The 16014-nt window shown below is 36.8% G+C and overlaps 1 protein-coding gene and 1 long non-coding RNA gene across 2 annotated transcripts in view; one reads left to right on the forward strand and one right to left on the reverse strand.

Moving 5' to 3' along the window:
• Window positions 1-16014, forward strand: part of LOC145094491 (uncharacterized) — a 216646-nt gene that overhangs the window by 143381 nt on the left and 57251 nt on the right. The gene's annotated exons all lie outside the window — the stretch shown is intronic.
• Window positions 1178-6070, reverse strand: LOC145092516 (UDP-glycosyltransferase 74B1-like). The gene is made up of 2 exons (XM_079030460.1): window positions 5389-6070; window positions 1178-2100 (listed from the first exon to the last, which is right to left on the reverse strand). The coding sequence occupies exons 1-2, from the start codon at window positions 6025-6027 to the stop codon at window positions 1342-1344; spliced, it is 1398 nt and encodes a 465-aa protein (XP_078886586.1). The 5' UTR covers window positions 6028-6070; the 3' UTR covers window positions 1178-1341.

Consider the following 16014-nt stretch of genomic DNA (forward strand, 5'->3'; position numbering starts at 1 on the left):
ACAATGTTGTATGGTAACATCAAGGGAGCTTGAAAACGAGTATAATACTTTTAAACTCATCGATGCTTTTCCTTAACTAGAATGAAAATTTAGCTGAATACTTTTGAACGAGTTTAGAGTAAAATCTTTTGATACATGTGTCAAATTTTATGGATAATCTGGATTATTGACATATTTCCCCACGTGCTTAGATTTCATATGCTTACTTTTACTTTCCTCACGTGCTTATTGACATTATTGACATAGTTCAAATTAGAAAATTGTCCATATGACATACAATTGACAAATTAAGCTATATTGTAGAGTAGTTACTGATTCATGCATATTGGATTATTATACAAGCTTAGATGAGGTCGTTTATAGCATAACCTTATTATTAACTAGGTTACAATTGATAACTTAAAATATCATAGAGACAAACAAATATACAGACGCATACAAAACACAGAAACAAATCACACAAAATGATAGTTATTTTCTTATGATTAAAGGAAATATTATGATGTATAGAAACTTATTTTCTAAAGTTAGTTTATAATACCAACCAACTTTATAGAAGTAAGTTGTGACATGAACTTGTTTCATTTTTTATAACTTTTTCTTTTTTAAATTTGGTTTATTTTCTAAAATTAAATTTTACGATAAATAGCAATCAACTTTGTAAATTTAATCTATATTAGCAACCAACTCTTTAGAAATAGGTTGTGACAAGAACTTGCTTATTTTTGGCCATTTTTATATTTGGTCATTTTTGACAAGAAAACTTATGATAAATAGCAACTAACTTTGTGAAGTTAATGTATAATAGCAACCAACTTTGTAGAAATAGGTTGTGATAGGAAATTGTTCCATTTTTTTCATTTTCCAGATTTGGTTCCTTTATTTTATAGAAAATATAATAAATGATAAGTGATCTGGTATAAAAGAATAAACAACAAAACTCAAATCTATGTATATAAATAGAAAGTAAAAAAAACAAATTACAAATATTATTTAGATTGAAAATTGACCTTTTAGTAAGAGATACAAATATGAACCGCTAAAATTTGATAGACTCAAGATAACAACCACAATCATGCACAATAGTACCTTAATGTTCTATAAATGCCAAAATATAAGGTAACCAACACGCGTACACACACACTAATAATGGTAAACTCATATTTTCAAGTGAAAATTAAGTAAAAGAAGATCTCTATGATTAGAATCAATTAGTATTAAGTGTTACAAATTTGCTGACGTAAGTTGTACTTAATGTGAATTTGTTTATTAGTTATGCTAGAACTAATTAAGAGTGTAGTTCTTATTTAACTAAAAAAGTATGATGCATTAGAGTCAACCTTAACACAAGTCTCTTTCTTTGCAAAATCCCTTCAATGCCATCAATAACTCATCAATGGCTTTATCTGAGCTCCCGCCTTCACTTATTGCCTCTTTAGCTAATTCTCTCCATTTCTTCGCATTTTTCTTGATCTGTAAACTCTTGTCCCCTACATTCATAACCTCATTCAAACACGAAACAAGTTCTTCCCTTCCGACAATCCCAATTTCAGCATCCACCTTGACCCTCATACCCACACACCACACATCCTTTATAAACTTGGCATCAGTTAATTGGTCAGCCCATTTTGGGACTCCGATCATCGGGACTCCAAGGCTTAACCCTTCCAACGTTGAGTTCCACCCACAGTGTGTCACAAAACAACCTACCGAATCGTGAGCCAACAACTCAAGTTGGTTGCACCAATTCACAATCATACCCTTTTCTTGACTTTTTGTGGTTAATTCAAGAAACCCTTTGGGCAATTTATGTGTCTCCGAATCTTTGACAACCCAAAGAAAATTGAAACCGCTTTGTTGTAAACCCCATGATATTTCTTCCATTTCTTCTTGGGATAATGACACCATGCTCCCAAACGAGACATAAACAACTGAGTTTTGGGGCTTGGTTTCGAGCCATTTGGTGCATTGATGCTCAAGTGGTTTCCATAAACTTGCACCATACCCTTTGTCACCTACAATCCTTCCATCTAAGTAGGATGAAGGCACCATTGGTCCTATTAGTTTTGCTGACCATTGCTCCCCTATGCCTTTTATCACCTAGTTAATATAAGGTGAAAAAAGACGATAATAATTAGCAAAGACTAAACAATAACTGTAATTTGGTTATAAACCAATTTTGAAATATAAACTAAAAACAACTATGAACTAATTAGTAATAGAACAAAATTTGATGGTACATGTTTCCAATGAAAAAACAAATATGAATATTGAAATAAAAAATGTGATTTTATTCATTTTGTTTGATTAATTTCTTCAAATACCTAATAATTTATAAAGTACTTCATGTGACACTAATAATTTTCAGATGATGCATTCATTCACACGATAAAATTATGTAAACATGATGATGACTTTGACAAATTTAATGGATTTACAGTTAACTAATTTAAATTTATTTCATAATACTTATTTATGATATCTATATTTATTAAAGAGACAATGTAAATGAGGTCTTATGAACTATTCGGTTTTTGTTTAAAAGGTTTCTCATATTATTTTTGGATAATCAAGGGCATAAAATTTATATTTACTTACTAAAAAACTCCCCTAACATGTAAGAACATGTTTCATATGTGTGGCTTTAATAGCAAAAAAAATTAAATTAAATTCCAAATGTGATGGTTTGAGTCCAACCCTAATACAAGTAATGGAATATACACCCTGATGGTGAGCTTCTAACATCGAGGGAAGCTGCAAATCAAATAGTATAAATATTTGTAGTTAATTAGAAATCAAAATAATCCTGAACAGAGTCTCTAATTCCAAACTATTGAACCATATGTACAATTATTGGGTCAATCAAAAGAAAAAGGTTAAACCCTAATTGCTTCAAATCAACCTTTCAAAAATCAAGGTCAAGAATAATACTATACAAATCAATCCATGGAGACTAACCTATATGAGATCGTTAAGAAAGTAGGGTCATGAATAGATGCAACAATGATGATCGATGGCAATAAAATATAGAGTTCTACCGAATACCCGGTGAGAAAAAAGGGATGTGATGATAGTCAGAGATGGTGGAAGGGCCACTGATGGTGAGAATTAGATAGAGGGATGGTGGTGCAACCGGAGATCTGGTAAGAGAAGGGGATCAGGTGGTGATGGCCAAGGGGGCACTTAATTTTGCCTTTTGGGTTTGCATATGGTTTAATTGAAACTGCACTGCAAACAGACTAATCCATATGTGAAGAAAATGGACCAGAATAGGGGAGGAGCTTCTTTAGGGCCAGAAGGGGTTCCCCCCCCCCCCCCCCCCCTGCATTTTTGGTTAGAAGTATAAATACCTATTAAATTTTATACATATTAGGCCTAAAATATAAAATTTGGGTTGTGGTCTCCCCTATTCTCAAAATTTTATACATATCATACTCTCCCCCAAAAAAAAAATCAAAAGTTCAAGCTCCGCCACTGGACCGGAACTTCGAGTCAACAAAAAGGCTCCACTATTTATTTTAAACGCCATGACATCGGTGATTCATATAAGTTTGAGCAACAATTATAGGTACCAAACTCCAACTGGGATTTAAGTTTGAGCAATAATTTTAGGTACCAAACTCTAAATGGGATTTAGTTCGTTCTATCAAAGGCGATGCCACCATTGTTGCTAAAGACGTATGTGGTTGCACGAGACTGGTGAATAACGTGCTTGGAGGGATGCCATTTGTGATTGTGGCAAAGACGACTGGATCACAAAGCGTCGACATAAAAAGCCAATAGAATAAGATAAAGGGTATTAGTTTGGATGGAGTGGTAGCATTCTTAGCATTTTATCACATAAGTTTCTTTAGTTTTTTTAAACCACATAAGCTTAGCATGTCTAGCGCAATAAACATTAGGGAGTGGTAGTGTGGCAATTTAATAGGTTTTATTTTCGGGGAAAAAATTAAAAATAAATAAATAAACACAAATCAACCAATCACAGCACCCCTTTACACTTTCTGTTTCATATCTCATCTCATTATATCTACAACGAGGCTTGTTTGGCGAGGCCTTAGACATATTATCACTCTATTTAATAGGTAATGAATACTAATTTATTGGAGATACCCTTATAATTATATTAATTTTCAAATTAAACTTTTTATATTTTCAAAATTAAGTTTGAAAACTGCAAAATTAGTCTTCGTGATTGTCCAAAAAAAATTATGATTAAATATTCAAATTAAGGATCATAAACAAGTTGAACCAAAAGTTTTTTTTTTAATCATAAATATTTTAAATCATCAGATTTTGGATAATATTATCTTCAATATTTTTTTAAAAAGCTAATATTTCTTCAAATTAAAAATAAATACTTCAAAAACTTATTTTTGAAAAAGTCTTTTTACAAAGTCGCTATTTCCGAGACCGAATCTAGGTATGGAAGAGAACCGCGCATGGCAGGAATTTTTATATAATTTTGTTCGATTGATGTAGGACTGTTCACTATTTGAATAAAACCGAATTATCCAATTGGACAATTTGGATTGAACTATTTGGTTCGAATATTCGGATTTTTGGATTGGTTTTCAACAAAATCGAATTATTATTTTGGATTTCGGATTGGTTTGGGTTTATAAAATAAGAACCGAATAGTCCAAAAAAACCGAATAAACATTTATTATTTATATATTTTGTAATTTATTTTTTCAAATAGGTTCAAAACGTTTCACCCCGATAAAAAAAAACATTACTATGCATTTTCTCTCAAAAGTTTTTTATCTATAAAATATTTAATTATAATATATCGTCGTATTAGTTGTTTATAAATTTTAAATTACAACTAAATAATTTATTTTTGCTTCTTGTGTAAAGTTGAATAATATTATAATTATATGTTGTTTTAAAATGTTTCGGTTTTTGAAAACCGAATTATAAAAACCGATTTAACCAAATTGTAATTTGATCGGATCGGATTGAATTTGAATTTAGTTTAGACTATTTGGATCCATATTTTGAGAAACAAAATCAATTTGGATTTACTTGATTGGATCGGATCAAACTGATTCATCCAAACGAACACCCCTAGATTGATGTAAAAGAAGTTCATAATTTCCAAGACATCTTAAGGAATTTTTCTTCGTTGTCTAGCTTTTTAATATAAGACATAATCATTTGTTTCAAAAATTTATTTTCAAAAAAGATATTAAAACAATAAGATTGTTTTAAGTTTAAACAAATCCCTGAAATGAAATTCGAGTAGTTAAGAAATAAAAAAAAAACTTAACCATAATTTTTTTTTTTTTTGAGATAAACATATGACATTTGATCCTCCTACCACACGTGGTTATTATGAAAAGATAAAACATTTCATATTAAAATATTGTTACACTATATGCATACCTCAGGTTCCAATGATTGGAAAGAGTTGCAGAAAATCCAATCAGCTTTCTCCAAATTCGAAAACTGGTTCAATTTCATCTTCAAGTAGGCTGGATAACTTTCAGGTGCATTCAGAAAGCTCGGCAAGTCTTCCAAATATAACGGCGGAACCCCTGGCAGCAGCACCGGACAATCCTCCAATCTCACCGGCAACCTTAACGTCCCGCCATGTATCCGGCTGAAAATGGCAGACACAGTGGCGGAGTTGGTGAAAAACGGTGCCCCAAGAATCCCATTCTCCTTAGCCACGTCAAGAGCCCAAGGAAAGAAGGAATCATACACAACGCAAGTGATTGGATACTTGGTGGTTTGGTGTTTCTTGATGAGTTGGGTGAGTGTACGTGAGCCATGGGACTTGAAGGACTCTAGAAAGACTTCTGCGGATTGAGCTTGAGTGAAACCACCGTCATCAAAACCGTCGGAGATGGCCTCCACAGTGATGTATGGGGTGGAGATGGAGGAAAGGGTGTAGTGGGTGGTGGCAACGGTGGCTTTAAGTCCTTTGGAGGCGAGTCTTTTGGCAAATTGAAGGAGAGGGTTGATATGGCCTTGGCTTGGGTAAGGCAACACCAATACATGGCCTTCATGTGCTTTCTCCATCTCCAATGTTGTAGAAAGTTGTTGTTTATAATGTATTTATAAGTGAAAATATCAAGGAAATGAAAAGATATATAACAACTCATAACTATTACTCGACTTAAGACAGCTCTTTGGTTGGTAAGAACAGTAAATATACCTGTATATGAAAGCAATCTATAGTGATAATGACTGACCTAGGAGATCGATCTGGAGATTGTTGTCTTCGGATGAATGGATATAGAGAAGCCAAGGAGGTGGTGGGATCCCATGCATGTGAAACATGCTATGTGAGAGAGGTTTTCATGTCTGTGTAGGACCAGTATGTTAATGTAATCCAGGAATTTCAAACGTGTTTTAATTTCCCTTTAGAGTTTGAACTTTGAATAAGTCTAAGCCACTAAGGTCATTTCCGGTTCTTAGACGTCTTTTATTCCTTTATTAGGTTTAAATCCGTGGAAACAACGGTTGATATTTTTGAATAGAGATATAATTTTGATTGTCTAATAAAATAAGATATCATTAATTTATAAAAAAAAAAAAAAAAATGAATAGTGATAATGTATTTTTTTATTTTTTATATTAATCTTGTCATTTGTAAGTACTATGCACCCAAGACTTTGTTGCACTATTCAATTGACGAAGTAATTACCAACGGAGAGAATAGAATACCAACCAATAATGAAACAAACCTTCTATTTTGGAACTTCTTTGGGGCTTGTGGTATATATTTGTGGCACAAACTTAGGTCATACATGTTCCCATGAGTCCAATTATAAAGCACACAATTTGAAGAAAAAAAAACCTCTAAATTGCACACATGGAGATTTCTTTCACATGAATAGCAAATAAATTAATGAGTCCAATTATAAAGCACACAATTTGAAGAAAAAAAAAACCTCTAAATTGCACACATGGAGATTTCTTTCACATGAATAGCAAATAAATTATAAGGAGCTTAAAAAGCCGAAAAGCACACATGAAGATCACTTTTACAAATTTCATGTATCAAGAAAACATAAATTAAGATTATAGTTTGTTCAATTTAGTAATTTAGAGGAAACTGATCCCCTTCTAAATTAAAAAATCTTGCTTTAACCAAACCCAAAATCAAGCTAACACATACAATATCGGGATTCGACTACAACTTTTTTTTATGAAAATTTAACTCAACTTGATCATAGTAATCAATCTTATATTAGGATTAAAACAAACATGATAAAAATCCTGCATGTTAAAGAACTTACGGTCAACATTTCACCAAATGCTTATTGTGCACATAATTGGCCACAGTGAACCACCGGTGTTGTTGATAGTTGATGAGCCCCTGATGAACCAGATCTCCTGAAACAATTTTCTCCTCCTTATAATACAAATTACGTTGACCAGTGCTCAAAAGCAAACCTGATTTGTGAAATTGTTATCAAACCAATTTAACCATATATTAGAGTAAATTTTCAGAAGACAATGGAAAGAAAAAGTAATCGATGAAAAACACAGAGGTAGTATATGACTCACAATTAAATGTCGCACAACACTTCAGCTTCTCATCTTCAATGTCAACATAAACTTAATTTTGTCTTAGTATCCAAATAAACGGCACATTTTAAGAAATTGTTTTCTTCCAAAAAGCAATTATAATTGAAAAATGGTAGGAGAATTGCTCTACCGACCTGTCACATCGGAAAATATAGATATAATTTGTCAGGGAAAAAAGGAACACTATAAATCCCAAAAACATTTAAATGTTTTGTAAAGCTCGAAAATTTTTTTGGAGAAGAGCGTTCAAGAAGGTCTTTAGGCATCCGTGGTAGGAAACTGCAAACCAATTGTCTCAAAATCATTAAAAAAATCACAAAAAGAAATCAAGAATACGTTGATAAATGTTGAACTTGCAATGGAAAAACAAAACAGAGAGTCACAATTCTTTTTATAGAAAACACACCTAGCTTCAGTCTACATTAGGCGGCTTGATCAATTCGTTTTCGAAAAGTGATTAATAGAGAACGTACACAGTTTATCTGTTTTCGTTGTCATCTTTGTAGCCTCTCAAAACATGCTCAAAGTCGATAAATTTAAACCACACATCTAAACACATCTGATTGATTCCTAGATGTGGAAATAAGAATGTAGATGACTAATGGCTTGAGGAAAGAAATTGTCGATGTAGATAAAAGCACACCCATCAATTTTAAATACAGATAAATCCTTGATTTCTTGCCCTGGAATTCAAATTTCATGGCTAATTTTTTGGGATATGAATGGTGATTACCTAAAAGATGATCTAAACTTAAAAATGAAGAGTGTAATGACATGTGAGTTTTAAGGGCTATAAGGGTATTTTCGGCATATCACATTCTTGATTTTACTGCACTTTAAATTGACCAAATGGACAATATTGGAATTTCACTTTGACATGTGTGCGGGAAAAATAGCTTGGAGAAGGTTGAGAAACTGTCACGTGACACTTTGGTACTGTTTTATTAGTATATAGGGGATAGGAGATTCTAGGATTTTCTTTTTGTTGTATAGCTAGGCAAAGTGGGCAGCTGCACATGGTTTAATTTTTTTATTATATATATTTATTTAAAAATAAAAACTTATAATAACGATAAGGACTATTTTTATTTAGCTCGTCCTAGGCCTTTGAGGATATTTAATTCCTCAGGACCGGCCCTAGCAAAACTCATTGAAAGTTGTACTGTCTTTTGAATTTCTCTGTTGAATAAAGTGAAAACCTTAGCCTATCGTGTTCTTGTTTTTTTTTCTTCATTTTATCTCTGAAGTTGTACTTGCAGGTAGGCTGATATCCAACATTTGGTATCAGAGCATAACCAACCTTGTGTATGCCAAAATATCAACCTTGATCGACCGAAATGTGCGATAAAAACGAAAAATATGGATAGTTATGTTTCACTATCCTATGCTCTCGGGAAGCAACTATGTTGCTTGGGCCATTAAATGAAGGTGTTCATGCAAGCTCAAGGTATCTGGGATTCAGTTAAGCCAAGAACCACGAACACGGCTCTTCAAGTCAAGAAAGATAAAATAGCGATGGCTACTATTTACCAAGCAATACCCGAGGAGATGTTACTGTCAATAGCTGAAAGCTAAACAGCAAAAGAGGCGTGGGATGCTCTCAAAACCATGTATTTGGGAAGCTAATAGAGTGAAGATGGCAAGAATTCAAACGTTGAAGTCGGAGTTCGAGTCATTAAGCATGAGAGATTCGAAAGATGTAGATGAGTTTGTTGTGAAAGTGAACAATATTTTGAGCATCATCTTTGGGAGACACGGTAGAAGAATCATACGTAATGAAGAAGATCCTACGAGTTGTGCTGTCTAAATTCATGCAAATTACATCGACTCTCGAGCAATTCGGCTACTTGGACAGAATGACAGTAGAAGAGGTAATTGGAAGATTGAAGGCCCATGAAGAAAGAATGAAAGGTCATGGTGAAATAGAAGAGAAAAAACTCCTTCTGACACATGAAGAATGGTTCGAGAGAAAGAAGATGCAATCAGAAAGTGATTCAAAGAATGGAAGTCGAAATGGATCGGGATCATTCCGAGGATGTAGCGATCGTGGGAAAGGAGGCTCCCACCAACGAAGGGATGGAAACTATAACACATTCAATAGTCGAGACAAGAGTACTATTCAATGTTACAATTGTCAAGATTACAGACACTACGTCGCCGAGTGCATGAACCTGAGACGAGAGAGAAATCATGAAAGCAATATTGTTCAAGAAGATATGGAAGATGAACCTACACTATTTTTTACCACTCTTAATGCTTGTAAAGAGGTAAGTCTTCTTAAATGAAGATAAAGTACACCCTCAGTTCAAGACTAATGGGGATGAAGCAAATCACTCTAGTATGTGGTATATAGACACAGGGGCAAGTAATCATATGACGGGTGACGAAAGCTAATTTTGGGATCTAAATGGGATGATCAAAGGGTATGTAAAGTTTGGAAATGTGTCTAAGGTCCAAAATGAAGGGAAAGGGTCAATAGTATTTCAGTGCAACAATGGCGAGCAACGCCTACTTAAAGAAGTTTACTATATACGAGACTAATTCAGTAATATACTAACTTTGGGACAAATGGCAGAAACAGGAGATCAAATTCAAATACGGGGAACTTTCTTGTGGGTACGTGATATGAAGGTTAAGAGGTCGCCAAATCAACTGTATAAAGTCTTGCTGAAAGAAGTCGAACCAAAATGTCTGCTAGTCAAGAATGATGCAACAACGTGGCTGTGGCACGCAAGGATGAGCCACATGAATTTTGGTGCGCTAAAGAATATGTCAGACAAGAAAATTGTTGAGGGAATGTATAGAATAAGAAATATCACACATCCGTTTAGAAGTTGCTTAGTCGGGAAGCAAGCAAGTAAACCATACCCTTCACAAACTGAGTTCAAGGCTAAGAAAAAATTGGAGCGGATACATGGTGATCTATGTGGTCCGATCACGCCACCGACACCCACGGGTAACCAGTACTTTATGTTGCCCATTGATGATCATAGTCATCATACAAGGTTCATGTGGGTGTTCATGTTGAAGTCAAAAGACAAATGCTTGGATGTTTTTAAGAACTTCAAAACGACAGTTGAAAACGAGACAGAGGAAATAATGAAAGTTTTCCGAACAGATCGTGTTGGCGAGTTCCTATCGAAACAATTTGCTTCATACTATAGAGAAACGGGAATCAAACACCATTATACTGCACTATATGAAGTATTTAGGGTTGCTGTGAAAAGTATGTTTTTCATATATAAAATCAATGTACAGGGGAAGGCTATATAGCCGATGTATACAATTGAGAAGGAGGTAAACTAGGTAAGTATTGAATAATTTACAGCTGTATTTACTAAAATAATAATATAAAGATGGTAAATTAAATCATATAGATTTAATTATCTCATTGGTCCTTAATACGCCCCCGCAAGATGGAGGATCCATCGGAGACTCCAATCTTGGACCGTAGACGAAGAAACGGGCTTCGACTGAGTGGTTTGGTGAGAGCATCTGCGAGTTGGTCAGTGGAGTTGATATGCAGAACTTTGAGAGAACCAGCAGCAACTTTCTCGCGAACAAAGTGATAATCTAGTGCCACGTGTTTCATGCGTGAATGATAGACAGGATTGGCACAGAGATATTTGGCACCAGTGTTATCGCAGAAAAGTGTAGGAGATGATGTTTGTGAGACACCGAGATCGGTGAGCAAGTTTTGAACCCAAGCAATTTCAGTCGCTGCATTGGCTAGTGCTTTGTATTCTGCCTCAAAGGAGGAGCGGGAGACAGACTTCTTGCGTGATGACTTCCAGGAGATGATATTGGAGCCAAGATAAAGTATGTATGCAGTTGTAGAGCGCCCTCCATGCATAATGCCTCCCCAGTCTGAATCAGAGAAAGCCTTTAACTCAAGAGAGGAACCTCGTTTAAGATACAACCCATGGTGTATAGTACCCTTAAGATAACGCAATACTCACTTGAGTGCCTGCCAATGAATCTCGGTTGGGGAATGCATAAATTGGGCTAAACGATTAATCGCAAAGGAAACATCAGGCCTTGTAAAGGCTAAATATTGCAGCGAACCTACCAGTTTACGATACGGTGTTGGATCAACACTGGGGGAGCCATCCATAGGGTGGAGAACCTGAGACGAGTTAAGGGGAGTAGCAACTGCTTTTGCACCATCCATATTGAATTGGGTTAGAAGGTTCTGGATGTGACGGTGTTGGGATAGGAAGAGACCATGAGTGGTTGGAATCACTTCGATACCAAGAAAATGGTGAAGGTTTCCTAGGTCTTTGATGGAAAAGCGTTTTGCCAAGGTGTCAATGAACTCATTGAGAAATGAATTGTTGTTGCCAGTAAGAACAATATCATCAACGTACACCATGAAAAAGAGTAAAATATTGGCATGATTGTAGATAAAGAGAGAGGCATCAGCTTGGGATTTTCGAAAACCACAGGAGAGAAGAAAGGAGGTTAATTCCGTGTACCATGCCCTTGGTGCTTGTTTCAGGCCATAAAGAGATTTCCGCAACTTGCAAACATGAGCAGGAAATTGAGGGTGAGTAAATCCTGGAGGTTGGGTCATATAAACTTGTTCATGGAGTGTACCGTGTAGAAATGCATTGTTCACGTCTAGTTGACGGAGGGTCCAGTTGTGAGAGAGAGTTAGGGATATGATGACACGAATTGTAACCGGTTTGGCTACAGGGCTGAAGGTATCAAAGTAATATTTCCCGTGTTGTTGAAGAAAGCCTTTGGCAACTAAACAGGCTTTATATTTTGAGATTGTACCATCGGGTTTGCGTTTGAGTCGAAAGACCCATTTACAACCAATCGGATTGTGATTGCCACGTGGTACTAATTCCCAAGTGCCATTTTGCATGAGGGCATTAAATTCTTGATCCATGGCATGACACCAGTTAGGGTCTTTGAGAGCTTGGTTGTGTGTATGAGGTTCAATGGTGTGGGGAATTGGATGAAGTGTTGCAGCATTGATGAATGATAGGTTGAAATATTTTGGATTTTTCTTGCGTGGGCGCACAGTATGGGGAGGTGATGGGGTATAGCAGTATTAGTGGAGAGAGTATCAGGAGTTGTATCAGGTGAGATGATTGGGGTGGGTGGGTCGGAGGTTGGTGGTGGAGGGGAAAGGGGTGAGGACAATTGTCCAACAACAATAGGGGATGACAGGGATGAGGTGTTATTAGTATGCCTGGAGTAGACAAGGGGGTAGGAGGTAAAGGAACAATGTGGTGTGGAGGACTATTGTGTAGGTGAAGGATCGGACTGTTGTGTAGGTGAAGGATCAGAGATAGGGTTGGTGTTTTCGGTGGTTGTTGTTGAGGATGTATTGGTGGTGGAGGTGATAGGAGGGGTAAGATTTGGATCAAGTGTAGGTGGTAAAGGAGTATAGGAGGATGTTGGTGGGGTTGATTGTGTTGATGTGAGGAATGTGTCAGGTGTAGGTAAGGGATCATGAGATGTAGATAGGGAGGGGAATTGATTCTCAATGAACTGGACATGTCGCGAGTGATATAACCGGTGGGTGAGGGGGTCATAGCATTTATATGCTAATTTAGAGGTTGAATAACCAAGGAAAAGACATGGAGTGGATCGTGGTTGGAGTTTGGAGATAGTATACGGGCGTAACCAGGGATAACATAGACACCCGAAAGGTTTGAGTTTGTTGTAATTGGGTGATTGACCAAATAGATGTTGGTATGGGGTTTGATTATGGAGGATTGGTGTGGGAAGCCGGTTGATTAAATAGACCGCTGTCTCAAATGCGTGTGACCAAAAGGTTAAAGGAAGTTTGGCATAGTGAAGGAAGGCAAGGCCTGTTTCGACTATATGTCTGTGTCGCCTTTCAGCGACACCATTTTGTTCAGGTGTATGAGGTGGGGTTGTATAATGAAAGATGCCATGAGTTTTGAGGAAGGGTGATAGACCAATGTATTCACCACCATTATCAGTAAAGATGGATACAATGGGTGTTTGAAAGAATTTTTCAACCAAAAGTTTGAATTGAGGAAAAATGGTGGCAACTTCATATTTCTTTTTCATAGGATAAAACCATACATATTTGGTGAGATAATCCACAAAAATCACATAGTAGGTAAATTTATCAATGGAGTTTTGAACCGGGCCCCACACATCAGAGTAAAGTAATTGCAATGGTTTTGAGACAACAAAGGAATTAGATCGAAAAGGTAGTTTGTGACTTTTATTAACTGAACAAGATGAACAATGCATATCAGGCAGTTTAGAGCTAAGGCCTAATTTTGAGAGCAGACACCGGAAAACTTTGGAGGATGGCTGACCTAAGGTGTGATGCCAATGACTTGGGGATGCTTTAATGGTGAAATTCAGTTGCAGATGAGGTGATAGGTTGGCATAATAGACATCTTCATGGTTCTCCCCCCGCATGAGAAGCGCCCCCGTGCAAAGATCCTTCACAATAAATAAACGTGCAAAAAATTCAACAGACACCCAGTTAGTCTTGCATAACTTTGCCACAGAAATAAGATTCTTTTTCAATTGTGGAACACATAAAACATTAGGTAATTGTAAAGTTTTAAGTGGTGTGTGAATGCGTTTAGAGCCAACATGAGAGATTTGCAAGGTGTTACCATTCCCAAGAACTACTTCATCTGGTCCACCATAGTCAGACACACTGTGAAGAGTGGAGCGGTCACCTGTGACATGATTGGAGGCTCCACTGTCAAACATCCAAGATGGAGACACAGGAGAGGGACCTGACATTGTGACATTGGCAATTGGAGTAGATGATTGATTATTGTTGAAAGAAACATTGTTTTCTCGCAGGAAGCGAGATAGTTTCCGGCAGTCACGAGTGATGTGTCCTAGGATATTGCAGTATTGACAAAAGGTGTTGGGCTTGTGATTTCGATTGCTTCCTGAATTTGAAGAAGACCAGTTATGTCGATTGGTGAAGTTGCGTTGCTATCTTGAATGGCGATTAGTAGAGGCACGTTGAGAGTAGGAACCATCAGATTTTGCTTGTGATTGATTCTGTTTTCGACTGGTGTAGTCAACCGTGGTGATGACCAGATCAGAGGAGGTTGTGTTCTCCTTGAGGGCACGTTCAAAATCACTCAATTTGTCGAATAGTTCTGAGTAGGAGAGGGGTGTTTCATGGACTTTAATGGCAGCAACAATGGTTCCATATTCATCACCGAGTTGGGATAAATATGAACAAGCAGGTCTTCTTCAGAGATAGGACTTTGTGCAAGTGCAAGATCGTCAGCAATAGCGCGCATGTCTTGGAGATATTCAGCTATTGAGCGAGTACCCTTTGGGTTTTTGACAAGTTTGGATTTGAGGGAGATAACACGAGATCGAGAAGCACTGGCAAAGCTAGATTTAAGACGATCCCAAGCCTCTCGTGAGGTAGTGGCAGACGATATCAAGGGTTGAATGGAATCAGAACAGCAGCCAAGGATTGCACTAATAATAGTTTGATCTTGGCGGTACCAGGAAAGATACTCTGGGTTTGGTTTGGATCTGTCTTTATCATCTAGAAAGCGCTTGGGCGGCTGTTGATCGCCAGTGATGAAAGTGTCAAGTTCAAGCCCTATTAGGGTGGATTCAACTTGACGGCGCCAGATAGGAAAGTTATTGGTGGTGAGTTTGATCGGAAAATGAATCGCTGCTGTGACTTGGATTGTGGCCTTTGTCATTATGAGTGGCGAGGAAAGAAAGAAGAAGGAATAGATATAGGATCGACTCTATAGAGTAATTGGGGCTCTAATACCATATGAAGTATGATAGCTCCTTGACTACTCCTGGACCAATTAAGTGAGAAAAACTCCAAAACAAATCAATGGAATAGTGACAAATGAATGAAAACTCTGAATATTCAAATAGATAGCCCCATATTCGAGAGAGGGGAATTCCCCATGTTCTAGAAGAACTTTACAGTGATTTTTTGGATACCCAAAAGGAACAAAGGACCACCTATAAATAACCACTAACAGAGGAAATAAACAAAAGATCCTTCATGACAAAAGGATATTGCTCCCCCATTCAAAAAGCTAAACGCACAGAGATAATGGCACGAACAACTAACTAATAAAAGTAAAAGACAGAATTACCCTCCTGCTCCCCACTACAAACAAAAATCATTTCTTTGGGATATTCTTCCATTTGTTCCTTTGGTAAACTTTCAAGGGTTGGGTGTTATCATTACCGGCCTCCCAAAGTTTCACCTTGTCCTCAAGGTGAAATTCTGGGAATTGTGTGTCCACCTTGTCAAACTCTTCCCAGGTTGCTTCCTGTTCAGATAAGCCTTGCCACTGCACCAGGACCTCTGTGTTTCCTACTTTCTCTTGGCTATCTTCCTTGTGAATCCTTACTCCTTTGAGTGCAGCCGGTTGCACCACCAGTTCCAAGTCTGCAGTTAACTGAGGGGGCAGTGGGGTGGGGATATTTGGGATGCCATAGGCTGCACGGAGCTGGGAAACG

Source organism: Lactuca serriola, chromosome 3 (genome assembly GCF_051521515.1).
Source record: "Lactuca serriola cultivar US96UC23 chromosome 3, Lser_US96UC23_V15, whole genome shotgun sequence".
NCBI classification, from domain to species: Eukaryota; Viridiplantae; Streptophyta; class Magnoliopsida; order Asterales; family Asteraceae; genus Lactuca; species Lactuca serriola.